Source organism: Cydia amplana, chromosome 2 (assembly GCF_948474715.1).
Source record: "Cydia amplana chromosome 2, ilCydAmpl1.1, whole genome shotgun sequence".
NCBI classification, from domain to species: Eukaryota; Metazoa; Arthropoda; class Insecta; order Lepidoptera; family Tortricidae; genus Cydia; species Cydia amplana.
Window position 1 is genome coordinate 1,898,589 of NC_086070.1, and position 22,809 is coordinate 1,921,397.

At 39.4% G+C, this 22,809-nt stretch overlaps 2 protein-coding genes across 2 annotated transcripts in view; both read left to right on the forward strand.

Moving 5' to 3' along the window:
* Positions 1 to 21,344, forward strand: part of LOC134662006 (synaptic vesicle glycoprotein 2B-like) — a 29,297-nt gene extending 7,953 nt beyond the window's left edge. Inside the window, exons 3-11 of the mRNA XM_063518245.1 lie at positions 6,798 to 6,959; positions 11,683 to 11,850; positions 12,603 to 12,719; positions 16,512 to 16,741; positions 17,598 to 17,770; positions 19,211 to 19,382; positions 19,686 to 19,963; positions 20,260 to 20,387; positions 21,138 to 21,344. Of these exons, the coding sequence (XP_063374315.1) occupies positions 6,798 to 6,959; positions 11,683 to 11,850; positions 12,603 to 12,719; positions 16,512 to 16,741; positions 17,598 to 17,770; positions 19,211 to 19,382; positions 19,686 to 19,963; positions 20,260 to 20,387; positions 21,138 to 21,253 (1,544 nt within the window). The 3' untranslated portion in view covers positions 21,254 to 21,344. The remainder of the gene's footprint in view (positions 1 to 6,797; positions 6,960 to 11,682; positions 11,851 to 12,602; positions 12,720 to 16,511; positions 16,742 to 17,597; positions 17,771 to 19,210; positions 19,383 to 19,685; positions 19,964 to 20,259; positions 20,388 to 21,137) is intronic.
* Positions 1 to 22,809, forward strand: part of LOC134662013 (synaptic vesicle glycoprotein 2A-like) — a 93,562-nt gene that overhangs the window by 1,197 nt on the left and 69,556 nt on the right. The gene's annotated exons all lie outside the window — the stretch shown is intronic.

The window sequence follows — 22,809 nt, forward strand, 5'->3', positions numbered from 1 at the left end:
TGCCGAGATACACCGCAGTTATCTGCGATGTTAATAAACACGTACACGTTTGTATGTTGTTGTTTGAGACGATAGCGAGATGCTGACAGTTTGAGATAATAATATGAGATAATAAGAATATTAGTGCGTTAGGCCCATACTACAAGCTGGTAACCAAGCATCCAACCCAAGCCCTATACTGCTGGCAACCAAGTATCCAACGGTCCAAGCCCTTAGACTGCTAGTTATTATTTATTTATTATTAACCAACTTTACATTGACGGTTAAACCAAACATGCAAGCTATGGGTTACAAACCTATGCATTAAAATTATGTAATTATAATATGCTTATCACTAAAATTAATTAATATTAATAGTTGTGGGCGTAGATATGGACTCTAGATAGCGGGCTGTTGTGGCTAGGAATTTCGGTTCTGTTTGTGAGAATATGTCAAGAGTGGGATTATGTAAAATAATGTTATTAATATGGTTAAGTGCGACATATAGAGGACTAGTGACTAGTGTCATTGTGCTGGTCTTGGGAATTACGAACAGGGGTGAGGTGAGGGCTAGTAACCAAGCATCCAACGGTCCAAGCCCTATATACTGCTGGTAGCCAAGCATCTAGCGGTCCAAGTCCTACACTGCTGGCAACCAAGCATTCAATCCAAGCTCTACACTGCTGGTAACCAAGCATTCGACGGTCGAAGCCCTATACACTGCTGGTAACCAAGCAACCAACCCAAGTCCTACACTGCTGGTAACCAAGCATCCGACGGTCCAAGCCCTACACAGCTGGTAACCAAAGCATCAGATGATGTGACCTTAACTTTGGTTTTGGTTGTAGTTGGGTGCCAACCATCCATTACACGGTTATAAATTGGTTGTAAAGGGGCCCGCTTATTACCAGTCCGTCGGACGATATCGGCCTGTCAGTTAAACGCAAAAGGTGATAGTTCCGAACAACTGACAGGCTGATATCGCCCGCGGACTGGTAATCTGAGGGCCCCTTAAACCACAAAGTTCGGAAGCTTCGTTGCCAATCGTGTGTGTTGCCAACTCAGTAGACTAGCGGGCGTCTGGCGAGACGTCCATGTTAAACAATTGCAGACGTATCCAAAAAGGGCATAGTGTATATGAAACTTATACCCTTTTTAACCTAGGCTGCGCGAGACTTGTACCCTATTTCACTAAGCATGGCGAGCTAAAGGCCAGACCACATGTGGCCATCACATATAATTACGTCGGAGGGGTGCTGACCTGCAGCGAGTGTGGCCGTGCATGTGCTGCAAAGATTGGCTATGTCAGTCACCTGAGAGCGAACCAGCGACGCTCTCAGCGGTAGATAGCAGTCGCTGTGGCCGAAAACGGCTAGGAGATGATGATGATGATGATGATGATTTCACTATAGAGCCACAATTAAGGTTGTTTTTTTTTTCCGAAAAAGGACATTACTTTTGTACCTTACGAGCTTCAAATCAACTCTATTTTAGCATACAATTGAATCGTCATCAAATGCGGAAGTATAACCTACCTATTACCTATTACATCTCACTCCGAAATGTGCTTCAACTCGTCTGAATCTATATCTATCTTAATACCTTTAAACGAGCAATTCTTGTTTATTTATTTGTTTATTTATACAGGGTGTCCCAAGAAGTAGTGATATACTGAAGCTGGGAGGTAGAGGACATAGAGGGCTATCTGAATCACCCCCATGTATGTTCCGCGATTTTTCGTATTTTCGGAGTTATGATTTTTTTTAATTTTTCACCTATCGCCGAGTACGATGAGATTTTTATTTATGGTGACGTGAATTATTGCGGTAGATGCTTGATTTTTTTGTGTGCTACGCTGATAGATAGGCCAATTCAGTATGGTAACATTTACTATCGTTAGATCTTTGAATGGAATTTAAAAAAAAAATTAATGCCAAGAAAGATAAAATTACCCAGTATGTTCACAACTTCAAGGGCGCTTAGAAAAATAAAACATACTGGGTAATTTTATCTTTCTTGGCATTAATTTTTTTTTTAATTCCATTCAGAGATCTAACGATAGTAAATGTTACCATACTGAATTGGCCTATCAGCTTAGCACACAAAAAAAATAAAGCATCTACCGCAATAATTCACGTCACCATAAATAAAAATCTCATCGTACTCGGTGATAGGTGAAAAATTAAAAAAAAATCATAACTCCGAAAATACGAAAAATCGCGGAACATACATGGGGGTGATTCAGATAGCCCTCTAGGTCCTCTACCTCCCAGCTTCAGTATATCACTACTTCTTGGGACACCCTGTATATTTATATATATATATTTCGGGGATCTCGGAAACGGCTCTAACGATTTCGATGAAGTTTGCTATAGGGGAGCGGGGGGTAATTGGAGCCTACTAAGGAAAATTGTTAATAAAAACGACATAGGTTTAAATTATAATATATTTCAAGTATGAACATAAACCTTAATTGTTTATATGAGTATCAGATTATCACGTTTTGAACCTGCTAAAGATATGCTTTTTGGAAAAACAAATCAAAATATAACAAAAGTCATTCACTCTCATTACCCCACACTTCGGAAAATGAGAGCCTAATAAATTTTCATAAGGGTAATGAGAGCCATAATTTAGAATCTTGCTGGATATGATTTTTACCATAACTAAATCAACAAAACCTTACTTTGCTGATAAAGATAATTCTTTAGATCCTTTAGTTTAGATCCTTCAGATCTTTAGATAGATCTTTAGATAAATCCTAGGCTCCCATTACCCGCTTACCTCCATTTTGATAAATAATTACCTGCATAAATAAGTATTTTATTCAGTTTTCTACCAGAATCGAATGAATGGCACTTGATATATGATTAATTTGTGTATGCAATTAGTACAAACTTGTTCAACAATATCATATTTCCATGCACCTATCTCGTCGCTGACAATCTGAACTTTTTTATAAGCACGGAACGAAAAACAAACAACCGTCTCGTCTCCTGTGACTCAATGCTGCACAGTGCACACCAACGAGTCGGCCGTGTTACACGAACATTCCCGAAGGTCGACGAACGCGCCCGAGTGGTCACTCGTGCGCCAATAGGGGTAGTTTTCGGTAAAATACCATCGCTCTCATTACCCGACCGCTCTCATTACCCCCCGTTCCCCTATGGGGGTTTTTGGGGGCGAAAAATCAATCTAGCTAGGTCTTATTAGTATTTTTGAGTTTTTTATGTTTTCCCAGACTCCCAGGTCCCACCAAATATCCTCCCAGATATTTTCTTTGTAACTAATCACCAAGGCTCGGAAAAACGGCCCGTCATTTTAAAAACATTACCCTGTTCCGTACAACACAGACTTCTTTATTTATTTTATTTATTTATTACTCAAATAAGTGTCACAGCATTACAGTAAAAACTAAGGCACTGTGAAACTGCGAAACAAGATACAAGGAAACAAATAAAACTACAAATAAAAACCAATGACAAATTAACTAAGCATAATTAGATTTGGGTGACGACGTAACAGCGTGGCTCCGTAGCGTCGTCCAATACCGGCGGCTGAGAATGCGTTTGTGCCATATACGTTTTTGAGCAAAACCGTTTTTTAATTATTTCTAAAATAACAAAAAATATGCTATATGAGTTATATGACACTAATCGGTTTTTGAAAAATAACATTTTTGAAAAATGTTGTGCCATATTCGCATTTTAGTATAGGATATTTATATTTACACTCAGTTAATAGAAAATTATCACAAAAGTGTGACATATCCAACACTTTTGTGTCATATCATACATTGTACGTTTAACATTTACTCATTAAAAATGGATATGGCAATAATATAAATGCTTTTATTTCATGATTACCACTGTGTTCACAATATTCGTATGATACTATGTATAAAACATATGTGCCTAAATGTTAAATAAGTTCAATATTTCCTAAATGTAAAACTTTTCGAGAAACATTTTTTTTGCTTCTTTTCGCTCTCCTGTAAACCAATGTAGGTGGAGTATGGCACAAACGTATTCTCACCCGACGATACTAATATCAACAATTAAACATGCCCCAATGACATCCGTAGACCGTAAACGAACATTTTCGACTCGTAAATTGATCCTAATACTTTTCAAAATGAGGGGCGTTTTCCGGGCCTTACTAATCACGGATATACTTTCTAAATTCATATTAATCATCACATATCCGTCAACAAAACAAGGGCAAGCGCTGGTAGCCTATCGATAAGAGTGTGCGACTTTCAATCCGAAGGTCGCGGGTTCAAACCCCGGCTCGTACCAATGCGTTTTTCGGAACTTATATGTACGAAATATCATTTAATATTTACCAGTCGCTTTTCGGTGAAGGAAAACATCGTGAGGAAACCGGACTAATCCCAATAAGGGCCAAGTTTACCCTCTGGGTTGGAAGGTCAGATGGCAGTCGCTTTCGTAAAAAGTAGTGCCCACGCCAATTCCTGGGATTAGTTGCCAAACGGACCCCCAGGCTCCCATGAGCCGTGGCAAAATGCCGGGACAACGCGAGGAAGATGATGATATCCGTCAACAAAAAGAGATGGCAGCTTCATAACAGTTCGGCATGCTGTGTTATGTTATGACTCCTCTAGCTACGCTATGAGGCAGCCATGTTATGCGAACGGCCGCTGTTATGCCAAACAATTCATTCAACGTGCGGATAAGAGTTATTTTGAAATTTAAATGTATTGTTAATTACGTAATTGACGATGAGTAGGCGCGTGCCTTTGTATCAATTTCATAACTAAAACCCAGTTTGTGTCAGTTATGTAGAACTGAAGAGTTGTCTATTCTGTGTAAATGAATCAGATCATGAATGTAGCCACCGCCATGTAATGGAAGTTACGGTCTCATTTTGAAACGATATTCTGAAATAACAAGATATTCGTCATAAACAATCAAGTAACAACGAAGTAACCTAAATAAAACTACCTACAAAACTAAAACTACTACTTAAAAAAGGAAAACTAAAAATTTATATCTAAAGAGGGCCCCAGGGGCATAGTACCAAATATACCTGGCAGCATTTACTTTATTATTACTTTATACTTATGTTGTTGTATGTGATTAAATGTTAAACGGTTTTTAATAATTGTCATAGGTTATCAGTAACAACATATATCTCATCAAAAACATTAAATGTGAAATGAGAGCCAAGTTCAATTTCTCCAAAATTAAGAAAATGCGTCGTCGTTGACTTCGCCAGCAAAAGAACTGATATCTATAAGAGTGCCAAGTTCTGGTTCACTTGAGTTGTAATTAAAGTTCAGGAATTGAGTTGGCTAGTTTTTATGTACAGGCTATATTATATTTGTATATATTTCTTTTCTAAAACTTTTGGTATCAAAAATTGGACGCATTACGGAGGATTTATAATACATTTGTAAATAAACTACTATTTTTTGCACCACCAGCGGGCTCAGCATGGTTCCATTTTTATCGACTATCATTATGCCCGTCACTTTCGCACTTACATACTTGTTAGAACGTGATAGGCATGGTGACAAACGATAAAAATGCGACCGTGCTACTAGGGCAGAATGAGATAATCATACTATGCTGCGGACTTGCCTCAACCCTTGCGGTAACCCGAAGGTTACGTTACTTAATGTTTATGTCAATCAATTGATCGTAAAACGTTTATGGTTTTTATGCCGTATTGTTATGACCTGTTATAGTTGGGGAGCGACGATGCTAAATGTGTACTTATTCGACCGTCGTACAGACCTATTGAAATCGAAATATTCGATGATAAGAAGAAAAAAAAGTTATATAAAGTTTTTTTTTCCAGCAAGCCGGAAGGCGTCTACAATTTTTATAAATTTCTGGAGGTTGGTGGAGGGTTAAAAAAATCGTTATAAAGCAGTTTGTGGGTTTGGTCGTTTTTGTCCACGTTAATTCTATATTTTTTCTATAACTTAATATAACACTTATTTGTAGGCATTTTCTTAATCTGACGAACACAAGTTTGATGCCTAATTTTTACATTGTAACCGTCAGATTAAGGAAATGCGTGCAAATAATTATCAGATTTAGTAATAGCACAATTATAGCGCATGGACTAATATGACGAATCCCCAATCTGCTTAACAATTTGTTGAATCCCCCACCAACCAAGGGCTCAACATATGGCTAAAAGGGGTAAAGGTAGACTACACGGGGTAGCAAGATATCACTCATAATTATCTTAATCTGACGCGCTCGAGTAAACACAAAAATCCCCTCTTGGACTCCCCTACCATTATATAACTTGTTGCTTGTAGGTAATGTAGGTATTATTGTTTCTAGAACGAAATGAATTATTTAATTTAATGAATTATATAATTGTGTTTATGTCATTGTATTCCAAGACTACTTATGTAGGTATATAGATAAATACATACTTATACACATAGGTGACACCTATGACTCAGGAACAGAGTTTAGTGTTCATCACACAAATAAATGCCCTTATCGGGATTAAAACTCAGGACCATCGGTTTCACAGGCATGGTCACTACCCAATAGGCCAGACCGGTCGTCTATTTAGTATTACCTTAAAGTATATTACTTATATTATTATCTTAAAGAAGAAATCATACTCGTAATTTTAAGTCAGGTCCCCACTGAAAACCCGCGGCATTATGCTGAATGGGGGGGGGGGTCCTATTTTCGGGGGTAGGGTCCTATTTTAACGTCCAATGTTTTTTTATACCTGTATGTCTTCATTTCTTTAAATAAATGTATTTTCTTTCTTTCTTTCAAGAATACATATCAAGCATTTTTTAATTTACTGGTTTTGTTTAGGGTACGGGCGCTTCAGCCGCGCAGCGCTCGGCGCTTGCGCGTGCGCGTTCTTCACGACGGGCGTCCAGAACTGCGTCATGTCGTACGTGCTGCCAGCGGCCAAGTGCGAGCTGCAGCTAACTACCTACCTGGCGGGACTAGTCAATATGGCATTCATGTGCGGTGAGTATCATCTCCCTCACTCTTTACTGTACTATACTTTTTCAAGAATGGGAAGTGTTAGCCTCGTGTTAATGAACGGCCTCGCTTCGGTTAGGCCTTTACAATTGCTGCCCTAAACTTTAACTTAATTTTTCCCTTCTCTTCTATAGTTCATGTCACTCTCTATAGAAGTAGGTCTGCCTGGTTTGCTAAAATACTGCATTATGCAGTGAGTTTAAGCCTCTGTCTTGGATTCTGGTTAAAAAAATCTAAAAAGAGGGTCAAAAGTTATAATATGTTGTTTCCAACCTATGTATATTGCGAAATAAAGAGTTAAGTATACACAAAAAAACCTCCGATAATGGCTTCTGCCCTGGCCAGATTTGGTAACCATCTGTAAACATCTTCAAAACAATATCTGGGCCAAAGAGAATTGATTGTAATACAGAGAGATTGTAATATAAGTTTATATCGACCGGAATACTAACCTAACCGTGAATCACTCAAAATTGTTATAGAGAGGTCAAGTCTAACAAAAAACGTGCCCAGTTTGACATCCAAAACAGATGGCTCTGTACTGCGCCATATATATGTTTTGCTGTCACGGAATTGTGAAACGTCAACTTTTGACAGTCAGAGTTACCGCAAAAAGTACGGAGGTCTGCTGTGAGTACAGCGCCATCTCGTTTATCTGTCAAATTCGAAGCACGAAATTGTCTTAGATTTTACGCATCTTACTCAATCAATGTATCTCTGTCTGGGCGTAGGCGGTGTTAAGGGGTGACACAATATTGACTTACAATCAATAATAATCGCCTTTCAATCATTGTTGTAGTGTTCGGTGAATATTTGGCAACAATTGGTGCCAACATGAGGTTTATTTCTTTGTTCCTATTTGATAAGGCCTGTTGATTTCGCGTGATAACAAACTTATTTTCCTGTATAAGTTATATATAGGCATATAATTATGTGTTATCCCAGTTTGTAGGTAAGTACTTTATATTTAGATCTAGAACGAACCCATTTATGATAATTTATTTTTTTGTTTCACATGTTATGTTAGCACTGTTAGGGCTAGCCAAGATGCCAAACGAAAAGAAAACATGTATCGGGATGACAGATGCTACGAAAAGTGACTATTTTCATTAAGTTTCGATCGACGTTTTCTATTAACGAATTGTCATCTTGGCTAGGCCTCCTGGCCCCATAGATAATATGCCAATCGCTAACGCTACGTAGCGAATGAAACGCAACTGTCACTGTCACACTAATAAGGAAGAGTGATAGAGAGACACCAAGCGATTCGATGGCGAAGCGCAAGCGATTGTCACCTTGGCTAGGCCGCCTGGTATAGGTATTAAAATAGATATATATTATACTCGTAGTTACTTGCTCTAGTGGCCAATAATTCGACATGTCGCGTAGTACCACGCCTTCGCTAATTTTACACTTTGGGTAGCTACTTCCTTTTGAACAGTCATCGTAGATTCGCAAATATCGTACAATAGGGATGATGACACATGTTGAATTTTATAACAAAATCTAGTAAAATAGATAGCAAACGAGCAATTTATCACAATAATGTGGATATTAAAATTAAATATTGAAAAATTACAAAATTACAGGACCTGAAAGTTTCAAAATTTAAGTTTTTTTTAACTTCCAAAAACGACAAAAGTAAGGGTACCATTCGATTCCTTACATTTCATTCAAAAAAATATTGTACAGCAACTATATACATAAACGCAATATTTCACCGACAAAAACGCAATTTTCTTGTTTTGTCCATACTACAAGATGGGCGATGACGTCACGGCCTCTGGGCGTTTTGTATAGGACGTTTCGCGAGTGAAGTGCGACTGTCGGACTTTGACTACAATTTCTGACTTTTGTGTTACTTTAATGCAATGGGTCCCATATAGACATTTGATCCTAAAAACAAACCCGATCGATTGATACCATAAAAAAAAAAAGTCATGTAGCCAATTACAAGTAGGATAAGGTAAGATTGGACTATTATTTGGCAAATTGGTAAAAAAGCCACAGATAGAAAAAAAACAACGGGTTGCACTCGCCGACGAGTGCCGACAGAAGTGAAAACTCAATGACTAGTCCATAATGTTTGCAGCACTATGTATAATTGACCCATCCTCCTTTATATTGAAAAACTTTAGTTCCGAAATTGCTGGCCAGTGAGCTTAAATTTGTAGCGTTTATTGTTTAAAATTCGAATAGAAATTGTAAAGTTACCTTGCATACCTCGCATCTATAGTTATTTGTACAACAAGAGATCAAAGTTTGATATTTCTTCGAGTGCTTATTTTGAGTCCCGTGCAAGCGAAAGATTCCATAATAGAATCTTGAGCGTAGTAAGGGACTCAAAAGCGCACGAGATGTAAATAACTTTGATCTCGTGTAGTACACAACATTTTTCACCTCAGCAGTGAGAACATATTAGAGAACCCGAAAATGTATTCCTTCTTCATACTTACCTCTATTCACTCATGTTTTCTTAAGATATACCAACAATTAAATTTTCACCTGGTGAAAAATATATTTGATCATGATATTTTGAGTTTTATTCACCAGTACTAGAGTTCACTTTTATTAGCGATTTCATCAAGATGTAGCTTTATTGAATTATATTTGAGTGATATAAAGTTAGAATGTGAGATCCCCGTATTTCAGCCCGTACAAGATTAGAACCTTTTTCATGTAATGTCATTGAGTTTTTCTTTATTGATTTAAATACCATCTAAATGAGTGGCCATATAAACCTTACGGTCACATGATCGCTTTACGCTGTCTCGAATTTATCATTTTTTCCCCACCTCATAAAGTGCCCAGCGCCGCTAAAGAAGTTTTCACTTCAAAAAAATCTTCTGTCTTCTGTCTACTTATGCGGGGGAATGAGATAGCCGATAGAAATGTGATCGAAGTGTAAACAAACAAGCTGGAAAGCTTGTGTGTAATGTAGGGGGCAGCATCTGCTTATTTTCTTGAAGTGTCAATGTCAAGTTTAAGTTTCTCATTTAAACCACCAGGTGGCATGTCTCCCAACGCGCAGTCCCATAGAGCTAAATTGAATCAGTCTGTGATTTTCTTAAATCAGTCATTTTAGGTATGTTCTATGCATTAAAATTTTTAGAAGGCATTCCACTTTCACTATTTAGTAATTTTTTCAGGCCTAAATTTATACTAAATTGTTCTCCTAGTAACAAGCTAGTATTTGAAGCTCATTTACTAGGAAATGTCTACATCGGTACTAACCCAAACATTACGCGGAATATCTATAAAATTTACACCAAAGTGCTAATGATCCGCAAAAGTCCCATAACAGTAAATTAGTACATACTTATACGGGTATTATGAACAGGCGGCAGAGTTGTCATATTACTCATATTACACGATTGGGTTTAGAAAACTGAATGTTATTGATATTGTTACACAATGGAATTCCTTTATGCACCGATGCATATTTTTGATCTCAATTGGCATAAGTGTCTTGTATAACTATTTTAGCCCAGTGATCTAAAGTGAATCTTGGCCTCCGAAACGAGAGCGTGCCCCTGTATGTACATATATGTATATGTATGAGTATGTGTATGTATGTGTATGTATGTATAGAAATAACTGGCTGAATTTTAGATTCAGGCGAATCAGTAGGGTGTCCTCTATACACGGACCTAGATTCGATTGGACTAATAATTTAATTGGTAAGAATAAATTAATTAATTGTGACTGTTTTGAGTTTTATCAAAAAATGTGTTTGACATTCATATAAAATAAATCAGTAGGTATAAAATTGGCAGACTAAAAGATAATCAATTTAGGTCGTTTGCGGGATTTTCTCTCGGCCTAGTATATACTTAAGTAAACTAGTAGATCCAGGCTACTTTCGTTTAATACTTTCAACCTATTAGTCTAGCGGTAGAAAAACTGTTTATGGTTAGTGCCACTTAGTCCAGTCATTATTTAAAACTAGATTTTCTTGCGGCTTCGATCATCATCATCAATTCATCACATACCTACACGTATTGGTAATAAATACACAGTAATGTTTATATAATAGAAGTCGTCGTGTCCATGGCTTTCCACGTTTCAAGCGTCACATTATAACATACATACATACATCACTGGCTCAGTGACCTAAAAGGGATCTTGGTCTCTGACACAAGAGAGCGCTACTCTGCCCTATCCTGCGCCACTTCACGCCAGTTGGGTATTCCGGGGGTGGACAGGACTTTTTGGGCTTCGTCACTCCAGCGGTACCTGGAACGCCCAGACGGACGTTTTCCACCCGGGTGACTCACATATAATATATACAAGAACGTATGTGGGACGCCATTATAAGTATTATAACATCATTTGCTTATATTTGACACTGGCTGAAGTTTCTTCTTCATGGTCACATTTATAGGTATGGATGACTCACGCTGAAATGGTCCGGATAGCCAGAAAATACTTTTTGTTCTAACTGACAGGCCGATACCGTCCGGCGGACTGTTAATCAGTGGGCCCCTTTAGAACAAGTAAAAGAAAAAGTAGGGGTCGTGTAGTATCAAAAAATCAAAGAGCTGGCGCAAGATAGGGAATGCTGGAAGATACTCCACCGACAAGAGAATGATGACCTAATAATTCTGATCAGCTATAAACCCTGTAAGAGATTTCTAACACTCTCCTGGTTTTTGCCACGTATTTCAGTATAATTAAACCCACTTTTAATGCTTTCTTTTGCTTCCAGGTGGCGTAGCCAGCGCGTTCTTCTGGGGCATCGTGGGCGACGTGTTCGGCCGACGGAACACGCTTACAATGACGCTGCTGCTGGATGGCGTGCTGACGCTGGCCCAGAGCACTGTGGCGGATTACCGGTGGTTGCTGGTGGCTAGATCGGTTAATGGTTTCTTAATAGGTTAGTTTTGTCTTATATTAGTGTAAGGCCTGAGTGGACGCTCGAGTTGGGCGTGCAGCGGGGCGGGGCGTGCGACGTGCATGTTAAACAAATGCACACGTATAGGAGCGGTCTTACTACACGCTGCTCAAATTACTTGTGAGCCCGACGCCACGCTGCACGCCCCGCCGAACGCTCCGCGTCGAGCGTCCACTCAGGCCTTACACTTAGGATGTGTGTGTGTGTTTTTAATGATTTTTCTATTGTAGGTAGGGCTACCAGATACAAATTTTGAATTACCTGACAAAATTCCTGAGTTGCGAATGTTATGCGATGGAAGTGTTGTTATTTTTTTACAAAAAAACATCGAGCTACGACATGATTCCAGCAACGGAATTCCAGTCGTGGCTCTTGGCTTATATGTAAGTAAACTTATTGAACTATTGGACTATTGATGGCTAGTAGGTGCTGATGCTGAACTAAACCGTGGTTGGTCAACTGACAATAGAAAAGGAAATTATAAAATCATAATTAAAATTCCTGACAATTTCATATTCCGGTCGCATTCCTGACAAACGGCCTAAATTTCAGACATGTCAGGAAAATTCCTGACGTCTGGAAACTCTAATTGTAGATCAACTAGCTCGACTTGAGAACTAAAGACCTAAAGTGTGCTCCGACCTGGCCCGGCGTTCTTCGGTCATTTTCTGCTGCAGAAAAACATAAAGAGCAATATCTATCCTTTGGTTAAATTGACAAATGTATGTTTGCAGGTGGTCCATCAACGCTAACGTTTACATACATGTCCGACCTGGTTGGGGAGAGGAGACGGCAGTTTTATCTGACCATAGTGGGCATGAGTTTCGTCGGAGCTTGGCTGATATTACCAGGTAATATTATAATCCCATAATTTTAAAGTTTTAATATAGAAGTCGGAATCGATGAGACTGAGATACTACCTTAAGGACATCTCAATTTTGTATTTCAGGGTTTTGATGAAGATACAGAAAATCGAAGGGAAAGTCGAAAAAAGTAAAATATGTAAAGCCTGACCAGGAATATATGATCTCGCGCCATGTTGTGGAATCTCACTGGAACAATTTTTTTCGTACTATCCTGAACTGTCACCCTATACATGAGAATAACAGCGCCCTCTTGACAATGATCATATATATATTGGTCAGGCTTTAGTTCGATCAAGAATCTCAAAGAATATAAAGCGAGTGGTAGTTTTGTATGTTAAACTTATTACCTATATCACCTTGAATATTCATGTCAAATTTCATGTTAGGTATTTAGGAATATGTAGCTAGTTTCGTGGGCCTCTTAAGTAGGTACATATTAAATAAAATCTTAGAATCTGTTATAAAGTGACTGTTTAATCATCTGCAATTTACGATGAATTAACGCAATTAGTATTGTAATGTATTCGTACGTGCTAGTTAAAAAAAATCTAGAATCTAAACTAAATAGTTCAAATGTTCTGTAGTAGCAGAAACTGACGTAAGTAGTTTTGTCAAATTGGCGGAATCGTTAGAATTACTTACAGACGTGACTGCGAGCACATCTGTAATTGTGTAATAGCTAGTGCAATCAATTAATCAATGTTTCGAGTTTAAATGCCATCTAAGGGACGACTCACGTTAGACCGGGCCGTGGCCGGGGGTGATCTGTCATCTGTCATCTGTCATAGAAAAGTAAGCGCGGGAAGCTCCGGTCTAACGTGAGTCATCCTTCATCACTGCTTGCCAGTGGAAAAAAACTTTAGATCAATTTGTAGCTTAGAGTCCGCTAGCTAAATTCACGGACTTTGAAGAAACGAAGGGTCTAAATGCGGCAATTACCGTAAAATGGGGTGAGTAGGGGAAAAACTGACATTTAAACATTTTAAACCTCGATAACGTTTTATTTTTACATATGCAAACTGAATGGTGTACGTATATAATAAGTGTTTCGGACGTTTGTATTTTAGTTTTTATTTTATTTTGGGTAGTTCCATTTCATAACTTTGACGATAAACAGGAAATCCCACTTCACCTCGTAGTCCCTCGTAATTGGGTCATACAAAGGTGATTTTGAAAGATCGTTGGATCGATTTTTTTAATTATGAGTATTACTATACCTCCATTTTAAATTGGAATACATTATTTTTGTAGCAGTAGCCTTAAAATTCCATCTCACCCTCCTTTCATCCCTTCTCTCCCCATTCATAACCCAACTCTCCCCGCGAACCCTACTCACCCCATTTTATGGTATCAACAATTGACTGGAATTTTCACAGAGATCTGACGTTCATGGTGTCAATTACATTTTGCTATTGAAAACCATATGCAAAGTTTGGTTCGACCCTAGAACGTGCTTTTCAACTGTCCTCAAATACGATAAACAAAATGAGTTTTTATTTTTAAATTTTTGTATGTGATTTTGAAAATAATTTTTTTTGTACCTATTTTAAGAGCCAACAGGAGTGGTCATTTCTCCATACAAACGTACTCGACTGTTTCCTCCGTGGGTTTTGAAGCTAGAGCAATGATTTTTTCAACACAGATTAATATTGTCAATATCTGTGTCGGACCGTTTTGCTTTTTTTGATATTTTTGTTTTTAAGGCGCTAGAGCCCTTCAAAAATGGTTGGCCAAAATGGCCTAATTGACTATGCCGCAATGAGAGGCGTGCTATTCAAGACTGACATCAATTAGTCAAAAAATCAAAACGGTCCGACACAGATAATGTCATAATCATTTAGATTTCCAAATTTGGTTACGATTGGTTAAGTTTTGGAGGAGGAAACAGTCGAGTACGAAACCTCGATATTTGAGATTTTTACGCAGGATTTTTCGCCTTGTCCTTATCGCACTAGTTTTAGGAGCCGCTTCCGTTAGCGAGACGGGTATATTTACCTAAAATATTTAAATCTTAGCTCCTGTTGGCTCTTAAGCATCTTCTTCCCAGTTAGGCCTCGTTGACATTAACATGAGTCTCAAATATTTATAATAAAGTAACAAGAAATCGCAAACACATCATACATCTGATTTTAAAAAATCTAACTACTTTCACTTTTAGAATGCAGGATATGAATATATTCATACTAAAGAAATCTGTTGATATTTAGGCCAAGACTTTCATTGACCCGGCATTAGTGTTGACTTTGCTAAATGCATTGCCCACGGCGAGAAATGACTGACATCACAATCTGACAATGTGTCATCATGTCAAGCGTAACGATTTGGAGATCAAGGCCACAGATCATTTACCTGTTAGACGGAGCACGCAACTCATGCAAGACGGCGCACGGTCGCGAAGCGCTAAAGTTTTTACTTTGCTAAATGCGGCCGAGTGCACACATGACAATGTGTTATCATGTCAAGCCTGACGATTTGGAGATCAAGGCCATTTTGTATGTGAACTACACAGACCACACACGTATTATGTTTTAACAAGGTTTTAACTTTAACGTTCACGGGGCTTAATTCGTAAAGTCAAAGAGGCATAGCTAAGATAACAATCGTTGACAGAAAACGCCAATTGAAACTAAAATAATGTAGTGACGTGAAATGAATCCACCTTTTTAATGAAACATGACCTAACATGAAACATGATGATGAAACATGTAGGTACCTAAGATCTTGTTGAAGTGAAAACTTCTTTAGCGGCGCTGTGCACTTTGTGTGATGGGGAAAAAATGTTAAACTCGTAACAGGTGTCACGTGACCGTAAGACGTAAGACGGACACGTGACCTGATCGAAAAACTGTTACTTCAATGTCATTGAGTTTTTCTTTATTGATTTAAATGCCTAGTGAGTTTTTATCTAACTGGTATTAATATAACTCGAGTACTAACAGTTATGTGCTTAGGGGTTTCAAGTAATGCGACGAAATAACGCTAGATGGCGTTAACCTCAATTATAGGTACATAGTGCTGAAGACATATTGCAATAGTGATTGAGTTTTCACTTCTGCCGGCACTCCCTGAGTTTGCACCCGTTGTTTTTTTTTTCAAGTGTACTATAAAAATAATGTGTCTATAGAATATAACCTAATTTTGGCAAACGATCGGAAATTACCATTTATGTTGCCTTAGCTCCCACAATGGATTTATTATGCATTGTTGCATGTGGATACTATTTAGGTCTTTGTACACCGTTGACACAGATTCTATTATGGCAGGCCGATTTGATGATCATCGATCCCTCATGTAGGTTGATCTATGTATCTTATAGCTTATTATAGATAAGTAAAACATGCGAAATACTCAACTAATTTGTATCATTCATACGACGTGGAGCAAGATTTATAATGTCATAATTATCTGATTTCCACCTTATATCGGCGTTATAAGCATTTTTATTTAACTGATAAGAATTTCGATTTAATGATCAGTTGATCACGTTTGATGTCACAAACTAATTTGTTTTTTTTTTTTACTGATGGATGTCGGAACTAGCATTATTATCAGTGATCGTTAATTTTCCAGCAATTTTGGTGCAGCACAGTAAAAATGAAGGATTTTCTTATTTTTTTTTTAGGGAGAGGATTGGTTAAGGTTAATATTACTGTTATTAACCCTAATTATCTATTCCACCTAGAGTAGGGCATACAGATGCTTTTAACCAACAATGCTGCACTGCAAATTGCTGGAAAATTAACTATCACTGATGACAACCCATTATTTGCTCCACAGCTATAGCGTGGCTCATCATCCCATTCAAGATCGGCTACACCACCCTCCTGCCCATCTACTCCTGGCGCCTCCTGCTGGTGGTCTGCAGCCTCCCAGGCTTCATCGCCGGCATCTGGACCTGGACTCTTCCTGAGAGCCCTAGGTTACTGTCTGATACAAACAGAAGCGATGAAGCTCTGAAGATTCTGGCAAGGATTCATAAGAAGAACAGGGGGACAACGGAGTTTAAGGTCAGTTATTGAGCCAATCATATCCGTAGACGTTACATCCACAGCTTTTATCCGATGGTTCCATGACATCCCAAACCCGACTTACCAGACGTGGCTCACTCCCCGATTTCGTCGCACCGCTGCAAGTACAGTATGCAGGCGTCACCAGTACTGGTGACTAGCAGTAGTAAGCCCTTGCTACACGGTCGCCGACAAGCCCCTCAGACCGCGTGGCCTTGGTCTGGACGGACCGTGTAGACAGTTGTTTCCAACAAAATTTAACCAAAACTGACCAAGGTCAGACCAAGGACAGACGGTTAGAAGGCTTGTCGGCGACCGTGTAGCAAGGGCTTTAGTTGCCGCGCACCGCTACGGAACGGACGCCTGAAGGGCCTTCGCGTTTATAGCCCTACTCGCGCTTGCGCCACCTTGCGGTCATATCTGTCGTAATAGACGCATTTTCTAAGAGAGTGAACCTTCTGTACCTATTATTTATTCTGTGACCATACCTAGTTTAGATAGTTTATAATTATTGTAAATGAGTATTAGGTCCCAAAGTCGCAATAAATAAATTACGTACTGCAGTCTAATGAAATGGAGCCTTTCTTAAAATTTTATACTTAGAATAAGAAAACGGGCGTAAAGTAAACTTGCGATAACTTTTAATGTGTTATTAAAATTCTGTTATGTAAGGTCAGTTACACTTCATAGTACATACTGCTATTTTATCGTCACGGCGATCGATCGCATGCCGCGTGTGAGTCGTTTGTTTGCCCCCTTGATGAATATTGTACAGTTGTTTGTAGTTTATTACGTAAATATGTATAAGTTTGTTGACAAAGAGATCATTTTTGTTACCGAACACGTTGAATTACAGGTGAAGAAGTTGATCCAAGATAACATTTTCGTCGGCAAGTCGCTGGGTGAGGAAGAAAGCAGAACGAAGGCGCTCTTCATCGGAGTCCTCAAGGACCTGAAGATCTTCGTCTCCAAGAGCTACGCTGTCAAATCCAGCCTTATCCTCTTCGCGTTCTTCGCTAATATGGCTGCGTAAGTTACTGTCTTACATTTTATATCAACTAGCTGCGAAAATGCATGTTTTGTAGGCAAGTTTGTCGCTTCTGTTTATTCCAATGATCCTCCAACCTCCAATGAACTCCAGTTTTTTAAGAACCTACAAATCCTACAATCTTAGCTGTTACGCTACGTCTTACGTAGGCGAACAACGCGCGAACGCCGCGCGGCCGCCGCGCCGCTTCGCGTCTAAATCGCTCACGTACAAGTAGGACATACCTATACGTATCAACGGTTTGTTTCATCCTCGCCGCGCCGCGCCGCGCCGCGTTCGCGCGTTGTCCGCCTACGTAAGCCGTAGCGTTACGTTCTTGGCTAATGTTACTGCGTTTTGTTAATCATCATATCAGCCCTTGGTCGTCCACTGCTGAGCATAGGCCTCTCTTCTAGTACGCCACTTGTCCCGGTCCTGAGCTAATCTCATCCAGAAGTTTCCTATTTTTTCTAGTAAGTACCTAGAGGTCTGGCCTATTTTCTTATTTAAATACTACGGGAAACCCATAGAAACTGAAACAAATTTGAATGACATGTATCAATATAATTTTTTGTTGCACTGATTTAAACTTTCGATTTTTACACATTATTCAATTGTACAACGGGACTTAATCTCGTATCTAAGTTTTTAAGATTTACCTCCGACGTTTCGAGGACGCAAAACCTAGTGCGCAAAACGTTCAAGGGGATAAACAAGACCAAGTGCGGGTAGTTCGAAAAACTCGCGCGGTTAGAAGATGCTGATGTCAACTTAAGCCAGTCTTCTCCGAGACCACGGGGACAACGCCGTCCTCGAAACGTCGGAGGTAAATCTTAAAAACTTAGATACGCGATTAAGTCCCGTTGTACAATTTAATAATTTTTTCACCTCAGCAGCTCGAACAAGGGTACTTTGCTACTTAAAAACAGTGAGCAAAATCGCATTTTGCTCACTGAGTGAGACAAAATCAGCAAAATGCGATTTTGCTCACTGTTTTTAAGTAGCAAAAAGTACCCTTGTTCGAACTGTTGAGGTGAAAATTTAATTGTTGGTATATCTTAAGAAAACATGAGTCAATAGAGGTAAGTGATGAAGAAGGAATACATTTTTCGGGTTCTCTAATATGTTCTCACTGCTGAGGTGAAAAGTTTTGTGAACTACACGAGATCAAAGTTATTTACATCTCATGCGCTTTTGAGTCCCTTACTACGCTCAAGATTCTAAATTAGATTCACTCGCTACGCTCGTGAATCTACTATAGAGTCTTTCGCTTGCACGGGACTCAAAATAAGCACTCGAAGAAATATCAAACTTTGATCTCTTGTTGTACAAATAACTATTGTTGCGTTGGTTGCGGGAAGTAATAAGCAATAATCATTTGTGTCAGTTTTTCGTTCTTTTTTTCCAAGGTTGAATTAACATTTTCTTGTACCCTTTTTCAGCGGTTTCGGCTTGAACCTCTGGATCCCAGCACTACTCCTCCGTATGCAAGGCCAAGAATGTAAGGCGGTACCTCAGACCGCCAAGCTCTTCAGTTCAGCCAACAGCACTTGGAGTGAGAGGAATACAAGCGTTGTCGACGTGGTCCAATGCAGCGGCGAGATCAGTGATGACGTGAGTCTCCTTTCCTTGTGAACATCTAACTGGATTCTATCTCTCTCCCTTTCTCTCATAATATTTAGATGACACCCTGCTATTGCTGTCGCGTTTATTGACAATAACCTAAGCTTAAAGATCAAATGCACTGGGACAGTGACGAGCACTGAAATTACAGATAGCCTTTCTACCTTACCTTACCTAAGAGACGAGGTGAGGTGAGGTGAGGTGAGGTAAGGTAAAACCTTAATTATTAGCTATTTTGTAGGTACTGCAAACATTTGCTAACTTGACTGAAATTCCTTACCTTAAATCTTCCAGATATTCACCTCCGGCCTAATCGTAGGCGCCTGCTGCGTTCTCGGCAACGCGTTCTGCGCGCTACTCGCCCGCAGCGGCGCGCGCGGCGTGCGCTACTCCGCGGCCGCATGCGCGCTAGCATGCGCGCTAGCGTGTGGCGTGCTAGCGGCGTGTGCGTGCGCGTGTGCTAGTAGTAGCAGGATAGCGGTGGCGGCTGCGGCTGCGCTGAACGCGGCGTCGTTGAATGGGAATGTGCTGCTAATTAGGCTACTGTTGCACGCATTGCCGCCTAAATTGAGGTACCGTTCTTACTCTTTGACACTTTAACATCAATATCCTTATAGATTATGTTCGCCAAACAAGAAATAATTTTAATTGCGACCTATTCGACATTATTATTTTTATTAAAATATATTTTTTTAGTTGGTTATCACAATCACGTCGCTAAAGAAATCTCCTGTTAAAACGAGAATAAATAATAATCATAGGTGCAAAGCTAGAACCTCGTAATACATACCTCGTATGATTCTCAATCTGCATTCTGCAGGTATATTTATAAAGTTCATCTTGTTTTAATAGAGTTGTTTATTTGCAGTGGACTCGGAGTATGCTGGGGCGCATGGTGGGGCCGGGCGGGTGGTGTGGCCTCAAACCTGGCCGTTGGGGTCCTATTAGACTTCTCTTGCCCAGCGCCTTTCATTTCCGTCGCTGCACTGCTTGCTAGTAAGTCAACTTCTTAGTGTAAGGCCTGAGTGGACGCTCGAGTTGGGCGTGCAGCGGGGCGGGGCGTGCGGCGTGCATGTTAAACAAATGCAAACATATAGGAGCGGCCTTAGTGTACGCTGCTCAAATCCCTTGGGAGCTCGACGCCACGCTGCACGCCCCGCCGAACGCTCCGCTTCGAGCGTCCACTCAGCCGGCCTAGCCAAGGTGACAATCGCTATCGCTTCGACAACGAAACGCTTTGTGTCTCTCTATCACTCTTTCATATTAGTGCGACAGTGACAGTTGCGTTTCGATCGCTACGGATCGTAAGCGATTGGCATGTTGGCTACGCGGCCAGGCCTTACACTAGTGTATAGTGTACTAGGCACTCGAGCGGGGCGGCCTAAGTCCATACGTTGCTCAAATCCCTTCTCCGCTCGACGCACTGTTTGGCAGCTTCTTCAGATTCCCATCATATTCTTGACGGATGCGATGAGCTTCAGGGCAGTTGCGAAGGAAGATTCTTAGCTGTAAGTCCACAGTCAGATCGGTGACACATGGACGTGTCGTGGTGTGTTAGCGTTTTTTAATGTCCGTGCCCATCCGGGCGCACCAAATTCTAATTGTTAAATATGTATCTTAAAAATTATTAATTAGGTACCTGATTCACATAAGAGAAGTAGTTTTAAAGTGCCTGCTCCACCAAATCACCAACGCTGATATGTGTTTTTTGAGCAGAATTGTATTAATCATACTATATCTTTCTAGTATCAATCGTGGCCATAATGCTGATAAAAATGGACGAACAGAAAGAAGAAAGAACTGAACCAGAAGCTGTTGAAAAGAGCACGGGACTGGACAGATACATATCCACTCACATGTAAAGGAAAAACGCATCTATTAGCTGGGATTTAAAGTAGATTTTCAAAGTGCCTTATTAAGATTAAGTTATTTTTTGAGGAAGTTCATATTGTTAGATGAGAAAGGAGGCTAAAGGTAACGAGAAAATACATGTTGGATTTGCTTGTACCATCGCCCACACCGTTAGAGTCTGTTCGGAAAGAGAAGAGTCGTGGAATGTATTGGGTCCCATACGTTCCACGACTCTTCTCTTTCCGAATAGACTCTAACAGTAGGTACATCGGTGGACCTTATCCCTTTTGTAATAAGGTCCACCGATGTACCGATGTGTGATGATGTGATGTTAGGAATGTTGCTGTTTGTACCTATCTATGAAAATTGTAGGGGTGTTTTATAGAAAATAGGTACATTTGTGGACAATTGACATTATATGTCTTATGTATAATAAACAATGCCTTAACCGTAAGAGGTTTAATGATATTCAAATGTGACGTCCCACGGGTAAAGGTACCTTAGGCCGTTGGCGCCTGCGCTATTATTAACGCCGCTCCGCCGCCGCGCGCTATTATTATTGCGGCGCTATGTGACGTAAGCGCCAAGTGCCATAAGGTACCTTTTGCCGTGGAACGTCACAAATCATAAAGAATAATCTCGAGACGTTAATGCTAATAACATAGTTTTCGGCTCTTACGATAGGTGTCGTTATGATCTTTCGTAAATAGCGTAAAACAATGAATGAAATAAGGTAAATATGGCTAATTTCGTCATAGGGAGTATTCCGTCCATTAGCGTTTTTCTCGAACAACGAACGAAATTGATAATTTCATCGACAAAGCAAGCGATTGCTTTTAGTTTCAGCAATCAAAAGCAAATGTTTTTTTCCTACGATTGAGAATCAAAGAAATATACGCTAGACGGAATATTACCTATGATGGAATTAGCCACATTGATCTAAGAATGAAAATATATAAAAGTACTTTGTCAGTAGAAAAAGACGCGAAATTCATAATTTGTATGGAGGAATCTAGAGTAGCGACTTTGAGTCTGATTTGAATTCATTGACGTACATAACAACAATTAGAACATTAAAGTTAGTTGTATCCTTCCATTTTTATCTATGGACATAATACGAAAGTGTTTTTGTATAAGTCCATTCAGGAAATATTATGTACTTATTATAGAAAGCTTTACAATTAATTTATGTAAGTAGGCATTTGTGTTTTGAATTGTACGTGCAGTCAAAGATGGTCTTTAATATGATCAAAATATTTAGGTTTGGTATTAAATACCATGTCTCTAGATGGTCTGTGATTATTGGTAATTATTATGACAATTTCTTAAAAATCTTGATTGATCCAATATACTTAGTTAGTGCGATTTTTGTGAAGGAATGTAGACAGTGTGGTGAATATTTATTTACACGTAAGAATATATTTGAGGTACTTATGTAAGTAGATATTTGTTTTAAAGAGGGGACACTTTGTAGCGGACTGGCCTTTTTGGCCACACGTCTATGGTTCAACGAATTTTGAGCTGAAGCATGACATTCAGAAACAATCGCTGATTTTTCCGTGTCATT